The sequence below is a fragment of the Cucurbita pepo genome, chromosome 3 (assembly GCF_057944985.1).
Source record: "Cucurbita pepo subsp. pepo isolate OVF chromosome 3, ASM5794498v1, whole genome shotgun sequence".
Taxonomy (NCBI): Eukaryota; Viridiplantae; Streptophyta; class Magnoliopsida; order Cucurbitales; family Cucurbitaceae; genus Cucurbita; species Cucurbita pepo.
The window spans coordinates 17,517,684-17,532,128 of record NC_141800.1 but is presented as its reverse complement, the minus strand read 5'-3'; the positions used below and the strand labels follow the sequence as shown (position 1 = coordinate 17,532,128).

Sequence of the window (14,445 nt, the reverse complement as noted above, 5' to 3'; positions counted from 1 at the left end):
GTTCGGTCATGCTTGTCCAAGACATGTTGTTTATGGCCGCATGTCCGTTCCGAATAATCATGTCTTTACTATTCCTATCATTCCTATCATGTAGTAGGAGGTGCAAGACCGTTCACCAAAATCATGTCTACAGCCTCCATAACTAAAATGTCTCAAAATATACTATAAGGGATATGACTAATCGTCAATTATTTCTACACGGGTTAGATGCTATCAAAGCTGTGTGTTGGATGAAAGTTCCACATGGGCTAATTTAGGGAATGATCGTGGGTTTAGAATCATAGAACACGACCCTTCACAATGGTATGATATTGTCCACTTTGAACATAAACTCTCATGGCTTTGATTATAAACCCATGATCATTCCCTAAATTAGCCGAGGTAGAACTTTCATCCAACACCTCCCCTCGAACAAAGTACGCCTCCCCTTAATCGAGCCTCAACTCTTTTTCTTTTGGAGTCTTAGTCATTTTTTACTATGCCTTCGAGGAGCCTCGACTCCTTTTTCTTTTGGAGTTCTTTGTTCGACATTTGAGGATTCTATTGACATGACTAAGTTTAGGGCATGACTCTGATACCATGTTAGATGAAGACGACTCTCCACAATGGTATGAGGCCTTTTGGGGAAGCCCATAACAAAGTCATGAGAGCTTATGCTTCAAGTGGACAATATCAAACCATTGTCGAGAATCGTGTTCATCTAACACTGTGGTTATTACTTTCCTCTTGCAAATTGTTTTCAACACATTTTCTCGCTCAGTTTTCTAAAACACTCTCTCAAACGTAACCAAGACTCAATCATACGTCCAAATTGTATGCAGCTTACAATTTTCATACATCTAACTTGTTTGTCAAGTTAGAATAAGCGTCACACAAACGCTATTTCGCAGCCACAAGAGTGCGATTGTGACACATGACACGTCGTGGACATGTTGCATGTCATGAAAGACTAAACGGACCACAAGTGCACGGTGCAACGTTCGACACGAGTAGGTCTAGTTGGCAAGCCTTTAACAAAGTTTTCGGCCTATTAAAATGTTAATTACGACTCAGGTATGCATGTGTGTAGCCTCCAACACGTCCTAAAAGAGGGACCCAACCCTTTGTCTTTGGGGCATCATCCCTACACAATAGTCAACACCTGCTCCCAAGGTAGTTGGGCATGCCACCGTCTGCCCATCTTCATTAGCATCAAGTTTATTTCTTTTTTTATTTTATTTTATTTAGTCAAAATAAATATATATATTTTACGCCTTTAAATTTCTCTACTTTAAAAATTCCCAACTACCACTCATTAAAAAAAAAAAAAAAAAAAAAAACATTATTTATGCAAATTTATCATAAAAATGAATTAAATATACTTTTTAAATAATAAATGGTAACGACAATCTTAATATTCTATATGGTTGGAAGCAATATTATTTACGCTTTATTATTTTTACACATCAATTGTTAAAGCATAAATATATAATTGGATTACAACATTTGTTAGACTCAATCTAACTGTTCGAGCTATAAATCTTTTCAATATTTAATAATTTTTTTTAATTTGATTAGTTTACGGCATTTATTTAAATTTTTATTTTTAATAAAATATAATATTACTTTGTAATTTATTTATTTTTAAATAATATTAAGAATGAGAAATAGAAGTTGATAGTCATGGTTATTTATTAATTAAAATATAATACACAATTTTAATAATATTTTTAAAAATTACTTTTAAAATAATTAAAATTTATCTTTAAAAAGTGGTTGAATAATTAATTATTAAAAATATAATTATGAAATAAAATAAATATACGAATATAATTATCGTTTATAGAACTAACCCAATACATAAAAATTTTCATTTGTTTAAATTCAACCGAGCCCTAAGTTAATCGGGTTTTTTTTTCGAGACAATCATTTTAAAAAAGAAAATTTAAAAAAAAAAAAAAAACTTCATTAAATTTCTTGGAAATGGCCACCTAACTTTATTTGAAATGAATTTATTTTTGAATAATTAAAATGTTTTCGAAAAAGAAAAAAATAAAATAAATAAATAAATTGAGAAGTCTTTCCCATTCAAGCCCCACATTCCATGTGCATAAATTTGAATTCCTTTTTCTTTAGCCAAATCGTCACATGTGAACATCACAAACACCGTTTCAGATATCTTTTAAGATATCATTTTATTAAAAACGTTTGAATTTCATTACCGTCCTCGTTGGCACACTGCCCAATGTCTAACTTTGATACCATCTGTAACCGCATGTGAGATCCCACATCAGTTGAAGAGAAAAACAAAACATTTCTTACAGGGCTGTGGAAACCTCTCCCTAGCATACATGTTTCAAAACTATGAGGTTGGTGGTGATACGTAATGAGCCAAAGCGGACAATATCTACTAGTGGATAGCTCGAGCTGTTGTAAATGGTATCAAAGCCAAATATCGAGCAGTATGCCAACGGGGACACTGACCCTCAAGAGGAGTGGATTGTGAGATCCCACATAAATTAGAGAAAAAAACGAAATATTTTTTATAACAACGTAGAAACCTTTCCCTAATAGACGCGTTTTAAAACCATGAGACTGACGAAAATACTTGCCCCCACAACTAGTAGATATTGTCCGTTTTAGCCGGTTAGGTATCGTCGTAAGCCTCACGGTTTTAAAACACGTCTATTAGAAAGAAGTTTTCACACCTTTATAAGAAACGTCTCATTCACCTCTCAAACCGATATAAGATTTCACATATACTAAACAAAACATAAACACGTCATTGAGTTATTACTCGTTTTAGTACAAATTTGTCGCTATATCATATGAGGTAAAAAGTGTACAACCACCCTACTTCAATTAAAGTTACCATAAATATTTACGATATTCACCTCCGAAGATGCATTTTAGCGTATCAACTTCTACCAACTCGATTGAAATTTGGTACACGTCATCAACCAAATAATATGATGGCTATACTCATTATTGTAAAAGAAATTGAATTGAAAGCAAAATAAGATCGAATTTGAATTGAACGGTGAGAGTTAGATGTAGAAGTTGTGGGCATTTATGAGTTTGGTTGGTTTGGAACTGATCGTGTGGACCGTTGACTGTTCTATGCCAACCAAAACGTTACACTCGTTTCATTAAAGTCGATTAGACATAAAATTTGGTCGAGTATGAAACCTAGGGAGAAATTATTCGACCGTCGAGAATTAAGTTTATCTCAATTATAGGTTCATTGATGTGACTCGACACAACTAAAATTTTTGTTTCATAAACATAACAAGAGATAAAAGACCAAAAAGTATTTTTTTTAAAAACGTTAGGTTAGATTACCATCGTAAACATATCATCCCCTTAGTCACAATCGTCGTATAATCACGTAAACTTTTGCTCTCGGTATTGAACTCGTTAGCTGCTTTGCTCATCTCCTTTGTCGAGCTGAGTTGGAGCTGCCGTAGCTTATAGCTAGAGGGCCCCACAAGAGAGAACAATAAAGATAGCTTATGGCAGGGCAACAGCACACTAAGCAAGTACGAGAATTTGGTCCCGCTCCGCTTTATTAAAAGCACGGACCACTACAGGAGGTCACCTCGAGAAAATTTTAGGTTGATTTGAACTCATAGTAACCACAAACACTTTAACGACATGTTCGTTGATAAAAATTGTCGATTTCTTGTACGAGATTTCATGAAATTCGATTAATCTAAGACAATGCGAATGAAATAACTCGCATAACTTTTAACTTGGTTAAAAAGTACTTTTTTTCACCTTTTGATTAGGTTATTAGCTCGTGGTAAAATTTTGAGGAGAAAATAAAATGGTGATTGCATAAGGTGAAGAGGGATATGCCACGTAGCCCTAAATGAATGTAAAATTAATATATTTTGTCACGTCACCCATGCCACGTAGCCCTAAACCATAATGAATATTAAATCCATTTTGTATTTTGCTTCCATTTTTTCCAATTGCTTTGAATAGGAGAGAAGTGAGAGAGAGGCACGTGGCTGGTGACAAACTTCACACGTTTACAATTTTACTGACTTTACCATTATCACATTTTAATCCGAAGTTCCGGTAAAAACGAATAATAAGGGACTGACAATTGAAGCCTAGCGCCGACCAGTGGCGTAAAGGAGCTGGGCAGCTCGGGCAGGTCCCACTCATCCGCCGTCTAATGAATTTTGTTTACCATTTAGTTGGGAGCCTACCCGTTGGGTAGTTGGAAAGTTAATTTTTACCTTTACCCCTCCACTCCAAAGTTAATAAAATTAACCCTCAATCCAAACGAAAAGGTAAAGAAAAATTTACAATGTAATCGAGCTTAGAATGTATAAATTTAAACTTTAAATTTTTTAAATTAAAAATTTAATAAATATAAAATTAGAATTTTATTAAACATAAATTTTAAATTTAAATTTAATGTGATTAATTTTTAAATTTTCAAATATATAAAATATCTAATTTAATAATTTATTTTATTTATTTAAGAGTTTAAATGCTTTATTTTTTATTCTTCGAAGTTCATAAAAATATTTTTTTAGAATATTCTTCAACGTTGATAATTTACCTATATTTCATCGACATTAACATTAAAATCTTGGCGTGAACATTAAATACCAATACATAGACATTTTTATGAACGAATACTTTTATTCTCACTCTAATTCTTAAATATTATAGAGACGAGCACATTTTTTTTTTATTATTATTATATTTTTTTAAATAAATGTGCATTTCCAATTATACCCTAAATATGACTTACGAGGAGAAATTATTCAATAATGCTGTTATTCCAAAGAGGTGGAGGACCATGCAAAATTGTCATGACGTGACTGACTTAGTGGGCAAATTCTATAATTTCTAGGTTTTGAGGGACACTTTTAGAAAACATAAAAAACTAAGGGGGCAAATTTTATAATTTCTAGGTTTTGAGGGACACTTTTAGAAAATATAAAAAACTAAGGGGGCAAATACGAAATTGGGGAAGAAAGAAAGGCACGTAACTCTGCTATTATAAGAGAGGTACAAGAGGTGGTTTCGGCAATCTTCACAAAAACAGAACAGATCCTGTAGCAGCGTGAGCTTCTGCATTCATGGCTTCCACTCCTGGAATCCTCACCGATTGGCCATGGACGCCTCTTGGAAACTTCAAGGTAGCTTTCATGCCCGATTTTTCTTATTTCTCTTCTTGCTTCGTTATGTATGTCTCCATGATTTTATTTTCCGTCATTCTGCAACTCCCTTGCCGTCGTTCATGGAGTTTTATCGCACAATGTTTCTCTGCTTGATCGAATCTCTTGTTCATTATTTGTTTTTGAAAATGTCGTATGGATGATAGAATATTCCGCTAAAGAGAACTTATGATGATCGAGATTTATCGATGATGATTTACTTTAACTTTGAGGTTTTCTCTTCGTTGTTTAGAGATGCATTGCAACGAGAAATTACTGCATTACTTTGAATGTGTTTGCGAGTTCTGTATATCTGTAATTCCATCGACGGAGCAATCGAAATGACGCAGTGTAATTTTTGGTTGCAGTACGTGGTTTTGGCTCCTGGATTTATCTACAGCATCTACCAGTACATGGTAAAGGATGAAGCAGAGAGAGATGTTTCCAGTCTTGTTATTATCCCGCTTCTTTTGTGGAGAATGATTCATAACCAGATATGGATATCTCTCTCTCGTCATCGAACTGCTAAAGGCAATGCTCGAATCGTGGACAAGGGCATCGAATTCGATCAAGTCGATAGAGAAAGAAATTGGTCAGTGTTTGCTAGTAATAGAAGATACTTCACGAAGAATTAGCGGTTTATTTGTTCTGATTTTGGATTTCTGTTCTTTAACTTCTGGATAGGGACGATCAAATTTTGTTGAATGGAGTCTTGTTTTACATAGCAGTTAATTTAACGACGAGTGCTCAGAACCTACCTATATGGAGAGCAGACGGAGTGGTTATTACATTTCTGCTGCACGCAGGTCCAGTGGAGTTCCTTTATTATTGGTTCCACAGAGCTCTGCACCATCATTATCTCTATTCTCGCTACCACTCTCACCACCACTCCTCCATTGTTACGGAGCCAATCACTTGTAAGCCATTGTTCTTCCTTCTCTTAAACTTCGCTTTTGCTTTGAATTCCACTTCTGTAGTTATTTAAGTTTCAAATGTCTCGCCTGATGGTGTGGGCTCATGATTTCTTCTGGCTTGGAAATGTGGCAGCTGTGATTCATCCTTTTGCGGAGCACCTGGCGTATTTCATCCTCTTCGCCATTCCAATGTTGACGATATTGTTCACCGGAACTGCTTCTTCAGCGGCCTACGTCTTATACCTTACATACATTGATTTCATGAACAACATGGGGCACTGCAACTTCGAGATCATCCCCAATCGCCTGTTCACTTTCTTTCCACCTCTCAAATATCTTCTATACACTCCATCGTAAGTCTCTCTTTCTCGAGAAAGTTTTGGCTAAATTACAATTATAATAAATACTCACATTATTTCCCTAACATTTTAAAATTAAAATATTAGATGAAAATTAGAACTAGAATGGCCTATCAACTACCCATTAAAATTGAGATCTAAACTTTTCTTGTCACACTTTTTCGTTTCAATTTTCATTCAATATTTCCTATACTTTTTGAAAGATTTGTGAACATTATTAACATTGAAACGACTATAACATTCATGCAGGGCTTTATAGCTCAAAAATAATAATGGGTGGCCTACAATAGTACATGGGAAAAAATTTAACTAAAAAATAAAAAATAAAAATTGCAGGTTGAGTGTACCCTTTTCTCCTTAGTATTAGTATCATCTAAGATAGAAATTTATATTAGTTGAGTGTACATAGAAATTTTATATTGATTTAAAAAAGTTCCATGGTTATTTCATCTTAAATCTTATATTTCGAAATATTGTATTATAGACTTACAGTTGCAAAACTTTTTTTTCTTTCAATATTTTTTTTATTGTATTTATGATTTCCGTGACAATTACATAAAAAGAACTTGGTTGTTAGTTGAGTCATCAATAAAATATTTTCAATAAGTTCACATGTTTCTGTTTGTTCCTTTTGTTAAGCTCAAAAAACTTAGAAAAGAATGCATAACTACTCTAATCATGAAAAAATATTACATTGGTTTGATTATTATTATTGTTTTGTATGTTTGTTTTATAATTTTTAAATTTTCATCTTGAATTTCCCAACAAAATTTATATTATGAGATGTAGGATAAGGGTGGTTCAAGCTTTTATGCCATAAAGATTTAAAATTCATATTTATATAAATTTAAGATTTAAAATAAAAATACTCACAATTGTAGATAAGGAAAGTCTACAAGGAAGAATAAAATTTAAAGGAGAAAAAAGAAAAAGAAAAAGAAATTACGTTTCTGTGTAAGTTTGGCATGCATTAAATAGGAGACAGAAAACCCTGACACATCCATAAATGGGTTCCAAAATATTTGTCCGTTTCTTTTCTTCTCCTTTTAACTTTCCGTCGCTTTTCATGCATAATATAGCTGCCTACCAATTAATACGACCACGTGGAAGGAGACCCACGATGCCTTGTGGTTTGACAATTCCAAAGATCATTTGGGGAAAATTTTCGATATTAGAATTACATTATTTGTGTATCATAGATTATTAATTTTGATTTGCATAAATTATTTCATTATATAGTCATAGATCTAGTTCTCATTTAAAAGAGTTTAATGGAATAGAAGTGATATTTTTGTGATGACAGGTTTCATTCCCTGCATCACACTCAATTCCGGACCAACTACTCCCTATTCATGCCCTTATATGACTACATTTACGCTACACTCGACAAATCTTCAGATACTCTGTACGAAAGATCACTGAGGAGAGAGGAAGAAGTTGCTGACGTGGTTCATCTCACCCATCTCACAACTCCTGAATCCATCTATCATCTACGGCTAGGATTTGCGGAGTTGGCCTCCAGGCCCCACACCTCCACTTGGTATACGTGGCTCCTATCTCCCATCACCATGGGGTCAATGTTGTTGACTTCGATTTATGGCCGTACATTTGTCGTTGAGAGGAACCGATTTGAAAAGCTTAAGATGCAAACATGGGCGATCCCGAAGTTTAATGTTCAGGTGACACAAACAATGATTTTATGTGCTGTCTAATTATTATTGGTTTGCTTACCTCTCAAGAAAACTGTTGATAATAGGAAAATCCGAAAGGAAAATTTAGTCTTAGATTCCATGTTTGTGTTTAGTTTAGTCTCTAACGAATGAAGCTTTGAACTTATCTTTGCAGTACTCCCTTAAATGGCAAACCCAATCAATAAACAGCTTGATTGAAGATGCCATAGTAGAAGCAGAGCAAAAGGGTTGTAAAGTCTTGACTCTAGGTCTCTTGAATCAGGTAATAACTTGTAACCGTCTAAGCTTACCGCTAGCACATATTGTCTTATTTAAACTTTCGTTCAAAGTTTTAAAACGTGTCTGCTAGATTTCTATACCCTTATAAAGAATGATTCGTTATTCACTCCAACTCCAACTTAGATGTGGAGATCATGCTAACAAAGAAATTGGAAGAAATTGCAGGGAGAGGAGCTGAACGTGTATGGAGGGCTTTACGTGCAAAGGAACCCTAAGTTAAGAGTTAGGGTGGTGGATGGGAGTAGCCTGGCTGTGGCTGTAGTTCTGAATAGCATCCCCAAATATGCGACCCAAGTTCTGTTGAGAGGCAAACTCACAAAAGTGGCTTATGCCCTTTCTTATTCTCTGTGCCAAAGAGGCATTCAGGTCTGCATTTTAATGAATCATTTAATGAAGTGAGGTGAAAGTTTCGAGCTCATGAAAGCTTGTGCAGGTCGCTGTTTTGCACGAAGAGGAATACAGGAAGCTCAACAAATCATTCAACACCAAGTTTGAAAGCAATCCAGTGCTTTCCAAAGGCTATTCTCAAAATGTGACTTCAAATTCAATTACAATCTTTTCGCCTATTTACAACATTACATTCTTTTTAAAATCTTACCAAAAAATTTGATGCAGATATGGTTAGTGGGAGATGGAGTGACAGCTGAAGAACAATTGAAGGCACCAAAAGGAGCGACTTTCATTCCCTTCTCACAGTTACCTCCAAAGATTGTACGCAAAGACTGCTTTTACCACTGCACTCCTTCAATGGAGGCTCCTCCTTCTATTGAGAATGTGCACTCTTGCGAGGTACACACTCTTCACAAATTTGCTCTATATAGGATGGTTAAAAGAATATTAAAACCTAGTTCTAGTCGTGGGATTCACGTCGATTGGGGAGAAAAATTAAAACACCATTTATGAGAGCGTGGAAACCTCTCCATAGGAGACGTTCTAAAAACCTTGGGGGATCTCAAAAGGAAAAGACCAAAGAGAATAATATCTACTAGCGGAGAAAGTTGGGCAGTTACAAATGGTATCAGAGCTAGACACCGAGTGATGTGTCAGCGAAGAGGCTATTCCCCACAGGGGTAGACACGAGAAGGTGTGCCAGTAAAAACGCTGGACTCTGAATGGGGTGGATTTGGTGGGGTCCCACGTTAATTGGAGAAAGGAACGAGTGGGAGGACACTCGACCCTGAAAGGATAGATTGTGAGATCCTATGTTGGTTGGAGGAGAACGAAAACACCTTTATCTAGCAAATACGTTTTAAAAATCTCTAGAATAAACCCAAAAGAAAGTTTGAGTGGTTAGTTACAATATTAATATTAACAATAAAGATTAATTTAAAAAGATGAATAATTGCAGAACTGGTTGCCGAGAAGAGTGATGAGTGCATGGCGGATTGCTGGTGTGGTGCACGCGGTGGAAGGGTGGACGGAGCACGAGTGTGGGTACACAATGTCCAACATCGACCGAGTCTGGAAGGCAGCCCTTCGCCACGGCTTTCAGCCTCTCACCACTCCCACTACCTGTGGCTCCATGTAATCGTCTAATTAATTTTCTAATATATATATTTATATAATATGTTTCTGCCTTGGAAAATATTAGCAGTGGGTGAATATCACTATATGAGCCTACCAGTAATGTATGAATCTAGACATATTAGTCACTTTTGTAGTTCAATTTAATGCCCATGTTTGTGAAAGAATTGTTACTGCTTTGGTCAAATGCCCGACTCCTTAGGCTTTAATATTCGTTACGCTCTTATTTACTTTTTGAGTCAAAAATATTAAAATAAATAAGAAAAATGTTTGTTATAATCAGAGATGTCTATTCAACCTAGAGGTTATATGACATATATATATATATATATATTAAGATGTTAGGTATATTATGTTAATAAATAATATAAAACAATTGTAATATTTAAAGAATTCAAGTTTGAATAAAAGAATAAAAAATGATTATCCGCCCCTCCTATATTAGATATAATAAAATAAATATCATTTATTATCATTTATTAGATAATTAAATTAGAAGTAATAATTATCAAATTAGGGCTGAAACAAAAAAATATAAATATTTCCAATTTTCCCTGTATATCATGGCATCATAAATAATAAGTTAGCGATGAAATTAAATAAATAAATAATAAAAGTGAAAATTGTAATTCACTTTGGCGGTAAATATTTGAATATGGGCTCTTTGAATAGTTTCCCCTATAAAAGGAGCTTCGAAACGAAAAATGGAGACATTGAAAGAACTGGAGCTTCTGCATTAATGGCCTCCATGCCTGGTTTTCTCACTGATTGGCCATGGAAACCTCTCGGAAGCTTTAAGGTATCTTTCAGAGTCTATTTCTCTTAGTTTTCTTCTTGCTTCGTTCATGTTCCGCTCACCGCCATTGTTATTAATGCTCGTTCATCGTTCTACGCGGACCGAATCTCATGCACATAATCTGTTTGTTAAAATGAACATTAGATATTTCACTAAATTAAACAATGATTTATTGATGATCGTTCATGTTCATTGTTCTGCGCGGACCGAATCTCATGCACATAACCTGTTTGTTAATATGAACATTAGATATTTCACTAAGATAAACCTTGATTTATTTATGATTCACAGCTATAAATAAGTGTTTAATCTTTTGATTTTCGGTAGTTTTTGTGTTCGAGGGATACGGAATCGCGATTAGAAAAATCTAGGCACGAGCAAGATTGTAGCCTTGTAGATGTTTGTTTATGTGCTTATGTTGAGATATATTATTTATGGAATATATCCTAGATATTATATCTTAATATTCTTCCATCTATGGTTCAGATGAGTCACAGGCCTTAGCCCATGCCGTTTGAAGCACAGGTATTAAGAGGATATTTTGCGGTGATAATTAGTTAGAATATATCTCACATATTTAGGGAGTTGTTAGTATAGATTTGATTAACCGTATATTTTATTTATTTACCAGATTTAGTTAGATATATATTTTTTCTATTTTTAGGTATTAGTTGATAGTTTGTATCCTATTTAAACGTGTTAAACATGAATGAAGATCATACTTTCGATCCCAATTCTATTTCTATTTCTCATTCTTAACATGGTATCAGAGCACCGATCTTGATATTCCTAATATCAAAGCATCGATCGTGGTATTCCTAATACCCCCTTGGACTCTGAGTCCAAGGGGAGTATTACCTAAAGCCAAACCCTAACCAATCAGTGAAGTCTTTACCATCGTCAATCATCCAATATCAAGAATACGTTATAAGCATTTTCAAATTTCTCACCAAGCTCTAAGGTGACAAATTCAAGATGTTCGTATTTTCTTTCACAGCCTCTCAAGTGATCCAAAGCACCGATCTTGGTGTCATTATCCACTAAAGCATTTATGCATGGACCAACAAGTGATCAGGGAGGATATTCACTTGTTCCAAATCAAATTAAATGGACAAGTTATCAATCCTCGAGTCAATCATTGCGGTCTATTTCTGAGTCTTGCATCTTTCTTGAAAATTCAATAATTTCTTGAAAGTCTAAAAATGCAAACCAATCAAAGGCGGCCTACTTCTGAGTCTTGCATCTTTCTTGAAAATTCAATAATTTCTTGAAAGTCTAAAAATGCAAACCAATCAAAGGCGGTCTATTTTTTTTACGGATATTTTCATTACTGAGAAGACAAGAGTGAAAGACAACTTGGGTGTTATTGACCTACCGTAAAGACAAGTTAAAGACAAGTTGGACGTGATTAACATACACTCTCCAACTTGAGGGGGAGTGTTGAGATATATTATTTATGGAATATATCCTAGATATTATATCTTAATATTCTTCCATCTATGGTTCAGATGAGTCACAGGCCTTAGCCCATGCCGTTTGAAGCACAGGTATTAAGAGGATATTTTGCGGTGATAATTAGTTAGAATATATCTCACATATTTAGGGAGTTGTTAGTATAGATTTGATTAACCGTATATTTTATTTATTTACCAGATTTAGTTAGATATATATTTTTTCTATTTTTAGGTATTAGTTGATAGTTTGTATCCTATTTAAACGTGTTAAACATGAATGAAGATCATACTTTCGATCCCAATTCTATTTCTATTTCTCATTCTTAACGTGTTAAGAATGAGAAATAGAAATAGAATTGGGATCGAAAGTATGATCTTCATTCATGTTTAACACGTTTAAATAGGATACAAACTATCAACTAATACCTAAAAATAGAAAAAATATATATCTAACTAAATCTGGTAAATAAATAAAATATACTATAAATCTAACCATAAATTGAAGAATATTAAGATATAATATCTAGGATATATTCCATAAATAATATATCTCAACACTCCCCCTCAAGTTGGAGAGTGTATGTTGAGATATATTATTTATGGAATATATCCTAGATATTATATCTTAATATTCTTCAATTTATGGTTAGATTTATAGTATATTTTATTTATTTACCAGATTTAGTTAGATATATATTTTTTCTATTTTTAGGTATTAGTTGATAGTTTGTATCCTATTTAAACGTGTTAAACATGAATGAAGATCATACTTTCGATCCCAATTCTATTTCTATTTCTCATTCTTAACAGCTTATACGTCCATTTTTTACAGTATTTTGTTGAAAAGAGATTGTATATGATTTTGTCTGCAGTATCTGGTTTTGGCCCCTGGTGTGATTCACAGTATCTACCATTACACGGTGAAGGACAAAACAGAGAGAGACATTTCATATCTTTTGATTTTTCCTCTTCTTCCCGTGGAGGATGATCCATATTCAAATGTGGCTCTCTTATTCTTGTTATCGATCTGCAAAAGGCACTGCACGGATCGTCGACAAGGGCGTTGAGTTCGAACAAATTGACAGAGAACGAAACCGGTAATCTTTCTGCATCGCACCGTCTCAGCATAATTATTGTGAAAATTATTAAATACAACTGTGATGATTTTTTTTCTTTGGTACGCGTGTTTTGTGGACAGGGACGACCAACTACTGTTGAATGGAATGTTGTTTTACATACTCAGCAATGCTATTGCGAAAACTTCAAATCTTCCTTTATGGAGGACAGATGGAATCGTTGTTACATTTCTGCTACACGCAGGTCCAGTGGAGTTTCTGTATTACTAGTTTCACAGAGCTCTGCACCATCATTATCTCTATTCTCGCTATCACTCTCACCACCACGCCTCCGTCGTCACAGAGCCTGTTACATGTAAGTCATTCCTATCGAAAATAACATTTGCTTTATTTACAAGAGTAGGAAGTTTTCTGCCATATCTGCTCGTGGTCTACTACTTTATGGACTTTCCATTTAATAGATAAAATTTTGAATTGCTAAGTTCAATCTTTTAAACTTTTAGATTTCTTTTTATTCCTAACCAATTTGAATGTCAACAAAAGTGTCCTTTCATAATTTTTTTAATTTTTGAAAACGATGAGTTTCTTCACAATTTTATTGATGAATTTTTTACTTTCTCTAAAAAGACATTGGAATCTTTTTTAACTGTTTGTTTACTTATCAGTTTTGAAATCTTAAACAATTTGTCAAGGAAATGTTTTAGAAAGATATTTGTTTTAGTTCTATATTTTGAAACGTAATTTACAAAAGGTTGAGATTAAATTATTCAAAAGAAAATTCTCATGAAATGGCTAAGAATTGGATCTGTATGGTTATGGCAGCTGTGATTCATCCATTTGCAGAGGAATTATAGCATATTTCATACACTTTTTCACACCTGTGACGATGACAGTGGTGAGTGGAACAATATCTGTGGCAGCTTGTGTTGTTTATATTACTTGCATCGACTTCATGAACCATAATGGGGCATTGCAACTTTGAGTTCGTCCCTAATCGCCTCTTCACTCTCTTTCCTCCTCTCAAGTTCCTCATCTATACTCCATCGTAAGTCTCTCTTTATGCTTTCATTTTATTTTCCATTTACTCCTTTTTTTTATTTAATAATAATTATATATGAATGAAAATTAGTATGTCTGCTGGAAGGTTAGTTTATCCTATCATGTTAAGGTTTTGTTTTAGAAAATTATATTGG

The 14,445-nt window shown here is 34.1% G+C and overlaps 1 protein-coding gene, 1 long non-coding RNA gene and 1 pseudogene across 3 annotated transcripts; all 3 read left to right on the top strand.

Moving 5' to 3' along the window:
- Positions 1–4,984: 4,984 nt before the first annotated feature.
- Positions 4,985–10,113, top strand: LOC111789761 (very-long-chain aldehyde decarbonylase CER1). The gene is made up of 10 exons (XM_023670441.2): positions 4,985–5,141; positions 5,528–5,751; positions 5,844–6,076; positions 6,207–6,426; positions 7,736–8,111; positions 8,278–8,385; positions 8,568–8,768; positions 8,836–8,934; positions 9,018–9,191; positions 9,751–10,113. The coding sequence occupies exons 1-10, from the start codon at positions 5,082–5,084 to the stop codon at positions 9,928–9,930; spliced, it is 1,875 nt and encodes a 624-aa protein (XP_023526209.2). The 5' UTR covers positions 4,985–5,081; the 3' UTR covers positions 9,931–10,113.
- A 507-nt stretch (positions 10,114–10,620) lies between these two features.
- On the top strand, positions 10,621–14,301 carry LOC111789641 (very-long-chain aldehyde decarbonylase CER1-like; annotated as a pseudogene). Its single transcript, XR_015420293.1, has 4 exons — positions 10,621–10,725; positions 13,049–13,273; positions 13,375–13,607; positions 14,075–14,301. The product of XR_015420293.1 is annotated as a very-long-chain aldehyde decarbonylase CER1-like (transcript).
- LOC147793326 (uncharacterized) lies at positions 11,142–12,478 on the top strand. Its single transcript, XR_015420271.1, has 2 exons — positions 11,142–12,159; positions 12,270–12,478. It is a non-coding gene; the product is annotated as an uncharacterized LOC147793326 (long non-coding RNA).
- Positions 14,302–14,445: the final 144 nt, after the last annotated feature.